Below are 16,440 nucleotides of genomic sequence, written 5' to 3' on the forward strand. Positions count from 1 at the left end.
CTTGAACCACCAACCTTTCAGTTAACAATCAAACGCGCTAACCGATTGCGCCACAGAGACTTAGTAATAGGTCACTTACAGTGGTAGAAAGGCGGAACTTTGTGTCAAAAGGTCTGCTATATAAACCCTAATGAAAGTTTGCTGAGAGAGAGAGAGAGAGGCAATAGAAACACACAACGTGGGGCTCGAACCCACGACCCTGAGTTTAAGGGTATCACGCTCTTACCGACTGAACTAGACGAGCTGATGAGGAGTCCTTTCAAGAGCTAGACACCGTTTACAGTAATACCTTCCCTACCCGTGACAATCTTCTGCTAAATACTGATTTCATCTAAGTTCTTGCGGTTTAAAACTGTGTTAATGTAAGTTTCCCCTGTTAGGTTGTAGCAGCGCATTGCGTTGTTTTTTTTAATTTAGTTTGTTATTTTTGTGCGGCTTCTGGGTTGAGTGCACTGCCGTGGAGTAGTTCTGAACTATCTGTTCAGTTCCACACCAGCGGTATCTGAGTGCTTCAAAGGGCTCGACTCTTGGGAGCGCATGAAGATTAGGAATAGTTATTTAGAGTTTTTTTTCGATAGGATTAGGTGGGGAATTAATGAACTTGTGCACAGATTTTGACCGTAAGAATTGCCTGCGTAAATTGTAATTGGGAGTAGGTTATTTGAGTATTTGTTAGAACTTTGGTTGGTTGATTTTGATAATGACGTCAGTGGAAGAATTTTGTAGTGCTCCTTCGGATGAGCTATTGAATTTGTGCTCGAAAAAGCAGCTTTGGGAAATTGTAGATCAATACGGGTTGAGTGGCGTTGATAAGCGAATGCATAAGGATGAGGTTAGAGAAATGATTAGAGTTAAATTGAGTGAACTTCAGGTTTTGCCAGTTACGTCGAGACGAGCAACAGCTGGGGTTAATCCTGCAGCTGAGAAAATGTCATTTGAGCAGCAAAAAGAGCTGATTAGAATGCAACAGTTGCATGAAAAAGAGATGCGCGTTAGTGAAATGGAAATCGAAAAACTTAGATTGGATGATTTGATGAGAAAGCGTGAGATGGAATTCGAGAAAATAAAACATGAGCAAAAGTTAGCTGTAGAACGACAAAACCAAGAGTTTCAACTTAAGTTTGAGAGTTTAAAACTACAAAATGCGAGCGGGTCACCTGTTCATCGCACAGACGGCTCATTCAATCTCATTAATAATTTGAAGTTGTTGCCGGTGTTTAATGAGCGAGATCCAGACGTATTTTTTTTTTGGTTGTTTGAAAGCATTGCTGATGAACGAGATTGGCCTGAGACTGACCGTACCGTTATGCTTCAGTCCGTATTAGTGGGAAAAGCCCAGGAGGCGTATACTGCTCTTTCTGTTGATGAAAGGAAAAAATATGATAGCGTAAAATCTGCTGTATTAAAGGCATTTGAGCTGGTTCCAGAGGCATACCGCCAACGTTTTAGAACGTGGAGAAAAGGTGAGAGACAAACACACGTGGAAGTAACTAGAGAGCTAGGTAATCATTTTGATCGCTGGTGTTCTACATCTAATGTAAAATCATTTAGTGAGTTGCGGGAATTGATGATTATTGAGGAACTGAAAAATATCGTTCCTGATCAAATTGCTGTGTACATTAATGAGAACAAACCTCGCACTGCTGCTGAAGCTGCATCATTAGCAGATGACTTTGTTCTGACTCATAAAAACCGATTTAGTTCTGGGAATCGGGGAAATGGAAATGTTCACTTTAAACAGTCGCAGCAAATTGATCCATATTTACATTCTCGTAGAGCGATATCTGATTCAACGTGCCGGTATTGTCTGGAGGTCGGGCACTGGAAAAACGAGTGCCCTTTGCTAAAAAATAAGCAGATGCGAGGCAAAAATAAAAATACTGCACCTGTGCTTTTGACCAATTGTTTTCCGCAGACTCCAGCTCTTTGCAGTACGGATGACTCCGTTATAAAAGGAAATTGTTCCGAAATTAAAGTTAACACTGGGTATGCACCATTTATTTCTCAAGGTTGTGTTTCTCTTTTAGTGGAACATGAAAGCGTACCTGTAAGAGTTTTGAGGGATACGGGATCGTCCGAGTCCTTTATTTTGGAGTCCATACTTTCATTTTCATCCAGTTCATATGTCGGTAAGAATGTTTTGATTCGAGGAATTGCACTTCAAACATTGTCTGTTCCTTTGCACAAATTTAGTTTACAGTCCCAGCTTGTGAACGGCGAAGTTATTATGGGAGTGCGCCCTTCTTTGCCGGTGGAGGGAGTGGACATTATTTTGGGAAATAATTTGGCAGGGGAGAGTGTGTGGCCTGTAATGACACCTGCACCGATTGTCACCACGTCCTCTGTTCTTGATCAAGAATGTTGTGAGTTATCCGAAGATGTGTCATGTGTAGTGATGCGATCTAAGTCTAAAACGTTGAATGAGTCTAACCTAAATGATACCCGTGTTCCTGTTGAGTCTGTTGCTCCTGGATTGTCTCTCTTGTCAAAAATTTCTCGTGCAGGATTCATTGTTGCCCAGAGGGATGATCCTGGATTAGAAAAAATGTTCGCTGCTGTTCTCCCACCGGAGGAGGTAGAGAGTGCCACGACTAGATATTATATTAATGATGGGGTGCTTCTGCGCAAGTGGCTTGCGTTACACGAGGATGGTGGTGGTGAGTCAGTGGTTCAAGTTGTTGTTCCAGAGAAATTCAGAGATGTTGTACTTAACTTGTCTCATGGCGATCTAGCTGGTCACTTGGGTGTAAAAAAGACATATTCTAGAGTTTTGCAGCACTTTTATTGGCCGCTGTTGAAAAAAGATATCTCGCGGTTTATTAGAACATGTCATACATGCCAAGTGACCGGAAAACCTAATCAGCCACTGAAACCAGCCCCACTGTATCCCATTCCTCCAGTAGAGCAGCCCTTTGAATATTTGTTAATAGACTGTGTTGGTCCGTTACCTCCCTCAAAATCGGGAAGTAAATTCCTTCTAACAGTAATGTGTCAAAGTACTCGGTATCCAGCGGCTTACGCGTTGCGTAATATCACTACCCGGTCCGTAGTAAAAGCCCTGTCTCAATTCATTTCCATCTTCGGTATTCCAAAGGTCATTCAAAGTGACCAAGGAACGAACTTTACTTCAAAAATGTTCACAGAGATTTTAAAGCAATTAGGAGTTAAACATCATCGTTCCAGTGCGCAGCATCCTCAGAGTCAAGGGGTGCTGGAGAGATTTCACCAAACACTGAAGTGTCTTTTGCGGGCGTATTGTGTCGAATTAAATCGTGACTGGGAAGAAGGGCTTCCGTGGCTGTTGTTAGCATCAAGGGAGGTCACGCAATCTAGTTTGGGCTTTAGCCCAAATGATTTAGTCTTCGGCCACAAAATTCGAGGTTTACTTTCTGTTCTCGGCGATCAGTTAAAAGGCAAACAACCACCACAAAGCTTACTTGAATATGTGAATGGGTTTAAAAGGCGCTTGATTTTAGCTGGTCAGGCAGCTAAAGAGAATTTGGAGAAGGCACAGATAAAAATGAAAACTCTTTTTGATCGTCGGTCTGAGCAGCGCGTATTTAAACCGGGGGATCAGGTTTTGGCGTTGCTGTCACTAGTGAGCTCTCCGTTCTGCGCAAAGTTTGTGGGACCGTATACTGTAGTGCGTTCATTGTCTGATCTTAATTATGAAATTGCAACTCCAGACAGAAAGAAAATAACCCAAATTTGCCATGTAAATCTGCTGAAACCCTTTTTCTCCCGAGATTGTCAAGCTGATATTAAATCCTCTGGGGTGATCAGTCCGGCGATTGAGGCGCTGGGACAGTCCTCCGCGGGAGACCGGGAGGGGGGTAAGTTTTTAGATGATGCTGTAGTGCCACCTCGATTAAATAATTCTGAGACTTTGAAAGAGTTGGAGGATTTGTTGTCTCGCCTAACTGTTGTGCAGCGGGTGGAGCTGTCACATTTGATCCGAGAATTTCCATCATTATTTGGGGATGTTCCATCACAAACGCATCTTATAGAGCATGATGTGGGTGACGCTTCACGCAAACGCCAGCGTTTTTATCGTGTCCCTTCTGATAAATGCATTAAATTAGAGTCCGAGATTCAGCACATGCTGAAGAATAACATTGCAAAACTGTTGTGTTCGAGTTGGGCATCGCCGTGGTTACCTTGTCACGTGCCCCTGTGGTGGAGTGATGAGGCGGTATTTTTGGTCTCCCACTGATGTCCCTGACCTACTCCTGTATGTATGTTATTATTTGAATTGATTTGATGTGGGATTATTTTTTAGGGGGGTGTGTTAGGACTGCGTTGTTGTTTTGTGTCTTTGATTTTGATTCCAGATTGGGGGCGTGCCTTCAGCGCACCTGATGCTGGTCAGCGCCCTTATTTAAACCCCGGCAGAGAGTTTGTCGGGGCGGCTGTCCATTCACTTGGCAGTTGGCCAGAGCCGCGCTCCTATTTGGCCTTTATGCTTTCTTTCGCATCCATACACTATCACTAACAACAGTTACCGCATCCATTCATTTGCATTTCACACTGATTGAACATACTGATACTGATATTTTGATTATATCATTTAAATTGAGCTAAATAAATATTCTTTTTGATCATACTTCTCCTTGTCGTCTCCCTCATTATGTTACATCCTTGAGCCAGGTGTAACAGCAACCAACAAATGTCTAGGGATAATTAATAATGAAGCTAAAAAACTTGTGTATAAATCACAACAAAACTTTAACTACATGATATAAGTAACGCAAAACAAAACCATGAGGATAAAGAGTTAATGAGATGGCAGGTCTTGACATGAGGACTCCCGAGTAGCCACAGGGTCCTGGGGTAGCTAGCACAACAACTTTTATATACCCACTGATGAGCAATGCCAGCATCCAATCAGGATTTACCACATACTCCAATCTGGATTTCTCATTCAGGGAGTACAGAGAACATAATCCAAAACAACACTAGCTATATGAACACAGTGGAAAGTAGAGTACAGATGTATCCGCACCTGTATAATCACTTTCAAAGAGATTATAAGCTGCAGAGGTGCTGTTTGCCAGATGTTTATAGAAATGTTGTTCTTTCAGCCGCCACCATTGTTTACAGTAAACGCGACACATTTACAACCCCACCTACTGCAGTGTAGGAGTGTTGGAAAACAGTAAACCGTCACTCAGCCTTTTCAAACATTATTCAGACATGAAACATCCTGTGCACATGAGAAAATGTCTTGCTGCATTCATATCATGTGTGCAACTTTTTGTCCATGTGTTTCTTAAGCTGCGCCGCTTGAGCAAAACTCTGTAGACACTGATCAGACCTGTACGGTTTCTCTCCAGTGTGAATCCTCTTTTGTGTTTTCAGATGTGTTCACTGATTAAACCTCTTGTCACAGTGAACACTTGTGCGGTCTCTCCAGTGTGAATCGTCTGGTGCAGTTTAAATTTTAGAGCTCTAATAAAAGTCTTCTCACACTCAAGCACATATACTATTTCACACCAGTGTGGATCTTCATGTGTTCATTAAGGTTTGCTGATTGGTTGAAACTCTTCCCACAATGAGTGCATGTGAATGGTTTCTCTCCAGTGTGGGTCTTTATGCGTTTATTAAGGTCTGATGAGTTACTGAAACTCATCAGACCTTATCAGACTCATCAAATTAGTAATATCTCACGTTCTGCCTTTTTTCATTTGCGTAACATTGCAAGACTTCGCCCTTCACTATCTCAACAAAGTACTGAAGTGCTTGTTCATGCTTTGGTTACATAACGGATTGATTACTGTAACTCGCTTCTCTCTGGTATTTCTGATAAACAACTTCATAGACTACAGTTGATTCAGAATTCAGTGGCTAGGATAGTTACCTGCTCGCGTACTTCTGATCACATAACTCCAATTCTCTTTCACCTGCACTGGCTTCCTGTTCACTATCGTATACAATACAAAATCCTCCTCTTAACATACAAAGCTCTTCATAACCTGGCCCCTCACTATCTTTCTGATCTTCTTCAATTGTACACTCCTTCATGCTCACTGAGATCATTTTCTGCTGAACTGTTATCTGTCCCACACTTTAAGATAAAGTCATTTGGAGGCAGGGCTTTTAGTTGTACAGTACCAAAGTTATGGAATTCCCTGCCTTTGTACATTCGCCAGATGGACTCTATTTCCAATTTTAAATCTCAGATAAAGACGTTTTTGTTTAGGATAGCTTTTACTGATTTGCTGGTTTAATTATGCTGATTGTCATTTTTACTGCTTGTATTTTTATGATGTGCTTGTAATCTGCTGTAAGGTGTCCTTGAGTGCTTTGAAAGGCGCCTAAAAATAAAAGGTATTATTATTATTATTATCCCACACCGAAGTTGCGGTCACACTAGAGTTTGAGCATGCGACATTCAGTTGTGCAGAGCTGCGAAAAGAGGCCGGATTAACCAAGATTATTAGACATTAAAAAAGTGAGCGATTGGTCCATATTTTACATTTCTGTCCAGAGAGGTCATGTGTTGATCTTCGATTGGTCTTACACAGTCAAGTGATGTGATTTTGCAGGTCAAAGTTCACCAAGCTTGAACTTTGCAAGGCAGTGAACTACGAAACTTGATGCACAAACGTTTCTGGTTTGACGCATTCGAGTGTGTACAAATGGAAGTCTAAATGTAACCGCGGCTTAATTGGTGGTTTCTTTCCAGTGTGGATCCTCATGTGTAGATTAAGGGATGATGCCTGGATGAAACTATTGCCACACTGAGTGCATGTGAATAGTTTCTTTCCAGTGTGGATCCTCATGTGTTTATTAAGGTGTGATGAGCAGTTAAAACTCTTTCCACACTGAATGCATGTGAATGGTTTCTCTCCAGTGTGAATCCTCATGTGCTGATTGAGGTTAGATGATTGGCTGAAACTCTTCCCACACTGAGTGCATGTGAATGGTTTCTCCCCAGTGTGGATCCTCATGTGTTTATTAAGGTGTGATGGGCAGATAAAACTCTTCCCACACTGAGTGCATGTGAATAGTTTCTCTCCAGTGTGAATCATCATGTGTAGATTAAAGGATGATAATTGGCTGAAACTCTTCCCACACTGAGTGCATGTAAATGTTTTTTCTCTGGTGTGGATCCTGATGTGTTTATTAAGGTTTGATGAGCTGCTGAAACTCTTCCCACACAGAGTGCATGTGAATGGTTTCTCTCCACTGTGGATCCTCATGTGCTGATTAAGGTTTGATGATTGGTTGAAACTCTTCCCACACTGAGTGCATGTGAATGGTTTCTCTCCAGTGTGGATCCTCATGTGTTTATTAAGGTGTGATGAGCAGTTAAAACTCTTCCCACACTGAGTGCATGTGAATGTTTTTTCTTCAGTGTGGATCCTCATGTGAATCTTAAGTTTGCTTTTGTTTCCAAAACTCTTTCCACACTGAGTGCAGGTGAAACGATTCTTGTCTCTCCTTTTCAAAATACCATCAGTCTGTAAATGAGTTTTTTCCTCACTTTTGACATGATGTTCCTCCTCTTTATTCCCCTCATTCTCTTCAATAAAGTCTGAAATATATAAATAAAACATTAGTTTTCATGAAGTCTTAAAAACTCTCATCAAAAGCTGAAAAGTGAAAAGACACTGGAAACATTGGCTACACACACTGAAATTTTGATGCAAATTAAATGTAAAATAAATCAGATCATACTGTGTTTGGTCCATTAACGTGTACAGATTTAAGCAGATTCAATTCAATTAATCTTTATCTAGTGCTTTTGCAATGTAAGTAGTGTCAAAGACGCTTAACATAGAAGTTATAGTAAATTGAAACTGTGTCAGTCCAGTTGTCAGCATTTCTTATATAATTGATCATAAAAATAATTTTGGTCATATTGATAAGACAGATATTAGAAAGCTGTAAATGGCCTGTTTTTATTCATATATATTCCTAATCACAACAAAATGTTTTTTTAAACTTTGTAAAGCAGACAGGGAATACTTGTTTATTCTGTGCCTGACGGGTAAACGCATCAGAAAATAAGTTCTGGGGTAACAGCTGAGAATATTTGCCTCACAGACATGAGACACATCTGTACAGCATCTGCATAAAGGCTGAAATTTGCACCTTTCCCCTTGTGTGCTGTTGGGTCATTTTTCATCCATTCTGGGGTGATTTTGAGGCTTAATTTGGCCAAAACTTTCTCTGTGTTTCAGCAAACGGACTGATATTTGAGGACATCTCATTTTGACATATTCTGGGAAAATGCTTTGGAAAAAAAAACCCAATACACTCAGGACAAATTTACTCCCTTTTCGTTATATTCATGGCTGTATTTTTTTCTCCATTGGCCTCTATTATAACAAAAAATTTTGACTGCAAAGCCATGACAGCATACAATTATGCATTTATGATTGTTGGGGTTTTCTGTGATGACAGTCAAAAAGGAAATCGGTCGGAGTGTAAAGAAAGAGGAGAGTTGAAGAGGGCAGCATTATGTGGTGTGCGCAAGAAAGAGAAGTTGACTGAACTGTTGCAGTGTGGGGAAACGAGTAGAGAAACCAGATCGAGACTAGCAGTGTAAACTTAACGACTCGCTGTGAGAAACAAAAAACAAAAGTACGTATCGAAGCAACAGAGCAAAGACCGCTGTCTTGTTACTGAAGTGCTCGTGACGTCTGTGAATGAGTGTGTCACCAAAAACTTCAGTGCAGTGTGTCCTGAACAAAATCAACTTATCGATTTATCTCGTTGGCATGGAGTCAGCTGCCGAAAGCCTTTATCCGGCAGTCGACAGTGTCAGAGTTTCCTGTTAGGCACCCGTGACTAATACTCACCGGCTGAGTTCGTCGACGCCCTCAACCTTTACATCCACACCTCCACATTCACCATTCCCCTCTCATTTCCCTTCAACCCCCCTACTCTGTAGATAAAAAGCAAAAGTTTTTGTTTTTTTGGCCCACATTCTCTTTTTATTTCTCGTTTTTTTTTTCTTCCTGTACTTATATTATTATCATTATTATTTTTCCCCATATTCAAAAATCATTTGCATTTTTTTTCTTTACTTTCATTTGAGTTATAAGTGCTGAGGGTTTTGTGTTTCATTGTGATTATTGTTATATTGTTTGTTTTGGACTTCTGGTTGGAGCGGCGCCATGTAAAGACACAAACTGTTGAGGTCCTCACTCAAAACCTGAAAGTTCGTTTAATATTGCTCTTATCCTAAATTAAACCTAACCTATACTGGAAAATAAGCGTTTATCCACGTGACGGAATTTGTAGCTGGCCTCTTGAAAGACACCGTGAACCTTGAGAAGACTCCACTTTTTGACTGGGCACACAGCACTCTCAGCAGCAAACCAGTGGACGACAAGGAACCGCCACTAGTCTTCGTGATTAAATGACACTACTTTTCCGAAATATGATATTTTGAAAATGCCATAAAATTGAAGAAAACAACGACAGTACACTGAGCTGTCAAAGACAATACAACAGTTAATGTCACTCTGCGGTTATGTTTTAAATGACCACTATAGCATGTTTGTTGTTATTCCTAGTTCTCAAGTATATTTAGTCAATTATGGGGTAGCTTTGTAGTGAAACATCAAGAGCTGTTCAAATTGTTTTGTTTTATATGCGAGGTCCCACAAATGTTAGCTAGTTAAGAGTGGGAGTAGCTGGAAGTGTGTGCAAGTTTACATGCAAGGTTTCAATATTGTGTTGTTTTGTGTTTATAAGTGTATGTTGACCTTTGGAACTTTTAATAAAAACTGATCAGCGGAACGCAAGTGTCTTGGAGGAGTGTAATTAACAATCAGTTGGGATAAATAATGAGGGCCTAGACTAGGGGTCACCAATCCTGGTCCTGGAGGGCCGGTGTCCCTACAGGATTTTGCTCCAACTTGCCTCAACACACCTGCCTGGATGTTTCAAGTATACCAAGTAAGAGCTTGATTAGCTTGTTCAGGTGTGTTTGATTAGGGTTGGAGCTAAAATCTGCAGGACACCGGCCCTCCAGGAACAAGTTTGGTGACCACTGGCCTAGACCATGTAGGGCTTTATACACAAAGAAAAGGATTTTAAATTCGATTCTTTGTGTCACCGGTAGCCAATGTAGAGACCTCAGAATAGGAGTGATGTGTGCATATTTTGGGCTTTTTGTTAGTAATCTAGACTTAATCCAAAGTAATCCAAATTTTAAGTTCTGGTCTAATGTTATGTTATGGTTACGTACCTGGGGTGATCTGAACTCCTCCATTTTACCCAGCCTGGGGCATTTACAGTCAGACAAATCATTGGGCCCAAATAAAATCACTTCTGTTTTCTCCACATTTAGAAATAAAAAGTTCTCAGAAAGCCATGCTTTTACCTCCTCCAAGCATAGTGAAAGGGAGTTCACAACAGAGGACTCATTTTCCTTTTTGAGTGACATATAGATTTGTGTATCGTCTGCGTAAAAATAAAAATGCAGGCCATGTTTTCTGAAAATAGAACCTAGAGGGAGCATGTAAAGAGAGAATAGTGAAGGTGCTAGAATTGAGCCTTGGGGAAGACCACACGTTAACAGTGCCGTGGAGGAGGAAAAGTTTAAACGTATTGAGAGCTTTTTAATTATTTAGAATTACCATCCCTCTGTGATTAAGATCAGTTGGCATTAGAAGGAAATATAACACCTTCTGAAATTAAAAATGCTATCAGAAAATTGAAAACCGGAAAAACACCAGGCCCTGATGGCTTACCGTCTGAGTTTTATTAGAAGTTTACTGCCAAGCTAACACCCCTGTTGTGCAATTTATTTGCTGAAGTTCTTGTCTCGGAATCACTCACCCCCTCCATGACATCGGCTGTTATAACACTACTTTTTAAAAAGGATAAGGATCCACTAAAATGTGAATCTTATCATCCGGTCAGCTTATGGCCCACTTCCACTGAGTGGTACGGTTGGTTGTTTCCACTGTCAATAAGCATACCGAACCAAACCGTACCGTACCACTTCTTTGGCACCCTTTCGAAAGGGTACCAAAAACAAGAAAGGGTACCAAAAGGTGGAGCTACATGCGCAGCCGAACGCTGATTGGTTACAGAGATACGTCACGAGCTCGTGGAGCTAGACAGAATGTAAGAAAAGGATCCGCCATGTTCTAATAGACAGCTGAGAAATTACATGGATATACTAAATGCATATAATAACGAGCCACGGATGACCCGAGCTCAAACAAACCTTGTCGTCGTCTTGACAAAGCCGAACGAGAAATGACGCCGTGGTTAACCCTTCCTTTTTTTTTGACTAGGATGATCAATTCCATTACAATGACAATATTACAAAGATTTCGGTTTCTATTTCAGACCGTGCCTAATTTTATTCTCAAGTCATTTTTAAAGGAGTTGAATAATTGTATTTCTACATTTCTCTGGGATTAAAAAATTCCTTGCATAAGAAAAGACTTCTTGAAAAGAAAAGAGGAAGAGGGTGGATTGGCAATGCCAAATTCCTATACTATTATATTCTGGTTATCCAACATCTGTCATGATGAGGCCACTTTGGTTACTGATGGAACAGCACACGTCTAATTGAGTGTCTTTACGCTCACTACTTTGTGCCCCGATTCTAGGGAGTAAACAATATTTTACGAATAACCCAGTTATTAATGGATCACTTAGAACAGTGGTTCCCAACCTTTTTCTTTGGGGCCCCCCCACATGAACATATACAAACATTGGAGCCCCCCCACCATATAAATACACACGCACACACACACATATGTACTGTGTATATGTATGTATATACTATGTGTATATATATGTATATCTTTTTTTTCGCCTCTGAAGAGTCCCTGCATTTACGTTTCTCTGCCATTTTTGTTTTGATTTTGCCTTTACAACACTTTGACAAGCACATTGCGTGAGTGAGCAAAATTTAAATAATTATTTAAAGTTATTTATTTTAATTATTTTTACTATTATGTTGGAATTTTAAGCATGTGTTTAGATTTTTTTTTGTACTTAAAAATACATAAACTGTATAATAGTAGGGCTGCTCGCTTTTGGGAAAAATCATAATCACGATTATTTTGGTCATAATTGTGATCACGATTATTCAAAACGATTATCAGTTGAAGTCAAAATTATTAGGGCTCCTGAGATTTTTTTTTTTATATAAATATTTCCCAAATTATGTTTAACAGAGCAAGGAATTTTAACAGTATTTCCTAAAATATTTTTCTTCCATTTGTTTTATTTTAGCTAGAATAAAGACAGGTTTAAATATTTTGAAACAAATTTAAGGTCAATATTATTAGCCTCCTTAAGCAATATATATTTTTGATTGTCTGCAGAAGAAACTACTGTCATACAATGACTTGCCTAATTACACTAAGCCTTTGAATTGCACTTTAATCTGAATGCTTGTATTTTGAAAAATATCTAGTCAAATATTATGTGCTGTAATCATAGCAAAGATAAAAGAAATCAGTAATTAGAAATGAGAAATCAAAACTATTATGTTCAGAAATAAGTAAAAAAAATATTTCCATGAAACAGAAATTGGGGAGGAATAGGGTTGCTAATATTCAGGAGGGCTAATAATTCTGACTTCAAGTGTATACATACAGTTATTTTCCACCCTGCAAAGGAAAGAGAAATAAATACAATAGAATAAAAATATGAAACAAACTGTGCTTTAACCATCTTCACTGTAAGAAAAACACTAGCTACAGCAGTCCTTCAGTCAAGAGCAGCGAGGGTTTTCTCGTTGTTTGATTAATAATCATAAAAACAGGCGGCAGAAGGATTACAGCGCACTGTCTCTTTAATAGTTTCTCTTTCACGTCTTTTAATCCTCAACTCGTTTGTTTATTACACAAATGAGGGTTAATATAAATAATCACTAAACACCGCGTTTTGACACCTATTTGACCATTAAAGCGCTCACGTTAAGATGACTAGATGTCTGCGCTCCTCTGCTCCTTTCAGTGTGTGAATGAGAGCGAAAGCTGAGTGGCCGCATATGCTTCTGACTGCGTGTGCGTGCTGCACACACACATAAGTACGCGCTCTTTCGCGCTTTTAAGAGCAACACTTGTACAACTGGAAAGTGGCGGTATATGATGCAATAATCATTTATCTCGATTAATGCTTTTTTTATAATCGTTTGAAATCGAAATCGGATTTTTGATTAATTGCAAAGCCCTATATAATAGTGGATCATTTTTATGCCCTTTTCTACCTCAACACTTATCCTCTCTCACTTCTCTCACCTCATTTATCCGCGCCCCCCTTGTGAACTCTGGCGCCCCCCTTGGGGGGCGCGGACCCCAGGTTGGGAACCACTGACTTAGAATATGGTCACAATTCAGACTTCACATTAATAATAAACAAACATTGCCTTCTGCTCCCATTTTGTTAAATCCATTATTCCCTCCCTCTCTTATGGATTCAGCATTCCAATTATGGTCTAGGAAGGGAGTTAACTGTGTTAAAGACCAGAAATAATAAACGGCTACTTGCTCTACAAACAAGAAAAACAAGAAAATTAGAAATATGGCTTTACAACAGGCAACACGGTGGCGCATTAGATAATGCTGTTGCCTCACAGCAAGAAGATTGCTGGTTCGAGCCTTGGATGCGTCAGTTGGCGTTTCTGTGGGGAGTTTGCATGTTCTCCCCGCGATCGCGTGGGTTTCCTCCGGGTGCACCAGTTTTCCCCACAGTCTAAAGCAGATTAATTGGGTAAAGCTAAATTATCTGTAGTGTATGAGAGTGAATAAGTGTGTATGGATGCTTCCCAGAGATGGGATAATATGTTGGATAAGTTGGCAGTTCATTCCGCTGTGGCGACCCCAGAATAATAAAGGGACTAAGCCGAAAAAACAAATTAATGAATGTATGACTTTGCAACATCAAGCAGCATTAGGCATAAGCCAGTATAAGATTTAGCTGGTATGATAACCTTGAATAAAAATATCACGCTTTCACTGTACTGTGATTACTGCTCTAATATATATATATATATATATATATATATATATATATATATATATATATATATATATATATATATATACATTTTTTTTATGTCTGGGTAAAAAACAAAAAACTTTTTCCCCTTTGAACACAAAATATTTTTTTGAGAAACTTTTAAAGTATTTTGGAGCAAGTTAAATTTAACACTTTAGGACCATTATGACTGAAATTTTGGACTCATAAAGGACTAAAGGCTAAGGAATTTTTCAATTGGAAAAGATTTTTAATTGACCGATCAAAAATATATTATAATTTAATTAATTTAATTATACAATAATAATAAAAAAATAGAGATACTTCTTAGCAAAAGATTTCAAATTGTGTGTAATAACAAGCAATCTTTACTTTACCCAGTAAATCTATACACAACAATCTGTCCAGGTTGATGTCCTCAGCAGTAAATACATGGAGCACGTTTAAACATGTTATTGCAAGGAAATTTGGAATTTAACACATTTTAAGACCCAGTAATTAGCCCTGGTAATTAGTTATTATAATAATGATGTAATTCTAGATACTATCTGTGAGAACTAGTAACAACTACTAAAAACAAGTTTAAACCCATAAAGAAGTTGGAATTGTGATTATTGTGACATATGCAAATGGAAAGTATTAAGCAAACACTATCACTGTAATAGCAGATATCCTTTATGAGAATACTGTAGGTCAAACATCCTCAGCTCAGTTAAACTTTTTAAATTTATTGTTTTTATTTATTTTATATAGCGCCAGTGCTCAAGGACGCTTTATAAACAGTAGAGGAACAAAAAAAGCAATAACCTTAAGAAGGTAGAGAAAATGAGAGACTAATAATACATAAAATAATGACAAAAAAAAAAACATGAGAACAAGTGATGAAACAAACTCATTCCTGTCTTTCAATGAGTGCTTATGTGCATTTAGAAAAACTAGGCAGCACACTCAGGGCTGGATAGATTTAATTTAGTATTCTTATTATTTAAATATATCTGAATGAGGATCAAATGACTGAGTTGGTGTTTGAGAATGAAAACTAACCTGTTTGTTCCTGCAGATCTTCCTGTTTGACTGTGAATGTTTCTTCAATCTTCACATCTTCACTCTCCTCTTTAATAAACGCCATCTTTATAACAGTGTGGAGATCAGTCGCTTCAGCAGGAGTTTTTCTCTGTGTTTGGACACTTTATCCTGTTTAAAATGAACAAAACAATAAAAATGTCCTGTTTAAAATAAATAAAACAATGAACAGAAACAAAATAACTTCGCTTTAACTCTTGCTTCAACAGTTTCTTTATGTGAGAGTCATTACCAAAAAGAAATTAGATAAAAGAGTAAGTCCGAGCAAGAAACAATAGCCACAAATGAGCTGATTAAAACTAGTACTCAATTTCATAGAGGTAGGTTGGTTTTATATTTGCACATTCTGACTTTCCCCTTAATAATATAATTTCATAAAAAGTATTATTTGCAAACTCTAAATAGCAAAATCATATTAGCAGCCAATGACTATCAAAGTACAACATTGTTCACAGTCAAATAAACAGTGTTAATGTTGTTTAGAAGTCACACTTGCATGCTAATAAATCTGATCGAATATTTAAAGTAATATGGTAAACAATAAAGAGACTTCTTAATGAACGAATGTGCGAATATAAAACCAACTTTACCTCTGTCTATTTCTTATTTATAGAAATAAAAATAAATAAAATAAATTAAACCTTAAAACACTTACACACTTTACTATTACTTCACTTAAACTTTCTTCAGGTATGTTCTTAATTGTTTTGTTTGTTTTATTTATATTATTGTCTGCTTATAGCACTCTCTTTGCCCAAGACAAATTTCCTCTCGGGAACAAAAGGTTTATCTTATCTTTATTTAAATAGACCTCATTACTGTGAGTTAAATAGTACTACGTTGAATAAAGGGTTAAAATAATATTGTCAACAGCAGGTACATAATTTAGCACTTAATGAGAAACCTGAAACTTTAATCAATCGCGTTATATAAGGCTAAACGCTTTAAAACAAACCTTTCTCCAGTTGAATCACGGCGCGAGAGTGGCGCAGGCTTATGGCGTCACAAGCCACACCCAAATAAAAGTATTTTTTTTAACCTTTTTTTGCCACTAACTCATGAGTCCTGACTTATTATATATAGGTTTTCTCTGCGTTTGGACACTTTACCCAGTAAAAATTAACAAAACAATAAAAATGTCCTGTTTAAAATGAATAAAACTATGAACATAAACAAAATAACTTCTCTTTATATGAGAGTAATTAACAAAAATAAATCCGGTAAGTCAGAGCAAGAAACAATAGCCACAAATGAGCTGATTAAAACTAGTACTCCATTTCTTATACATACTTAGAATGAAGTGAAATTATCCTATTTAATAAATTAAACCTTTGTCTTAAAATATTTACATTAAAGGTTTGTCATGACTGCAACAGTAAATGGAAAAAAAGC

The 16,440-nt window shown here is 38.3% G+C and overlaps 2 protein-coding genes across 4 annotated transcripts in view; one reads left to right on the forward strand and one right to left on the reverse strand.

The window, feature by feature from the left end:
* The window catches only part of LOC141381809 (uncharacterized), a 705,874-nt gene that overhangs the window by 513,177 nt on the left and 176,257 nt on the right, over window positions 1-16,440 (forward strand). The gene's annotated exons all lie outside the window — the stretch shown is intronic.
* On the reverse strand, window positions 403-16,032 carry LOC141381821 (uncharacterized). Of its 3 annotated transcripts, none has more exons than XM_073948813.1 (3): window positions 16,004-16,032; window positions 15,010-15,159; window positions 403-7,537 (listed from the first exon to the last, which is right to left on the reverse strand). In XM_073948813.1, the coding sequence occupies exons 2-3, from the start codon at window positions 15,092-15,094 to the stop codon at window positions 6,585-6,587; spliced, it is 1,038 nt and encodes a 345-aa protein (XP_073804914.1). In that variant the 5' UTR covers window positions 15,095-15,159; window positions 16,004-16,032; the 3' UTR covers window positions 403-6,584. The 3 variants fall into 3 exon arrangements, with proteins under 3 accessions (XP_073804914.1, XP_073804915.1, XP_073804916.1); XM_073948814.1 differs by having other exon boundaries at window positions 579-7,537; window positions 15,010-15,191; XM_073948815.1 differs by having other exon boundaries at window positions 579-7,537; window positions 15,704-16,032.

This window comes from Danio rerio, chromosome 4 (assembly GCF_049306965.1).
Source record: "Danio rerio strain Tuebingen ecotype United States chromosome 4, GRCz12tu, whole genome shotgun sequence".
Lineage (NCBI taxonomy): Eukaryota > Metazoa > Chordata > Actinopteri > Cypriniformes > Danionidae > Danio > Danio rerio.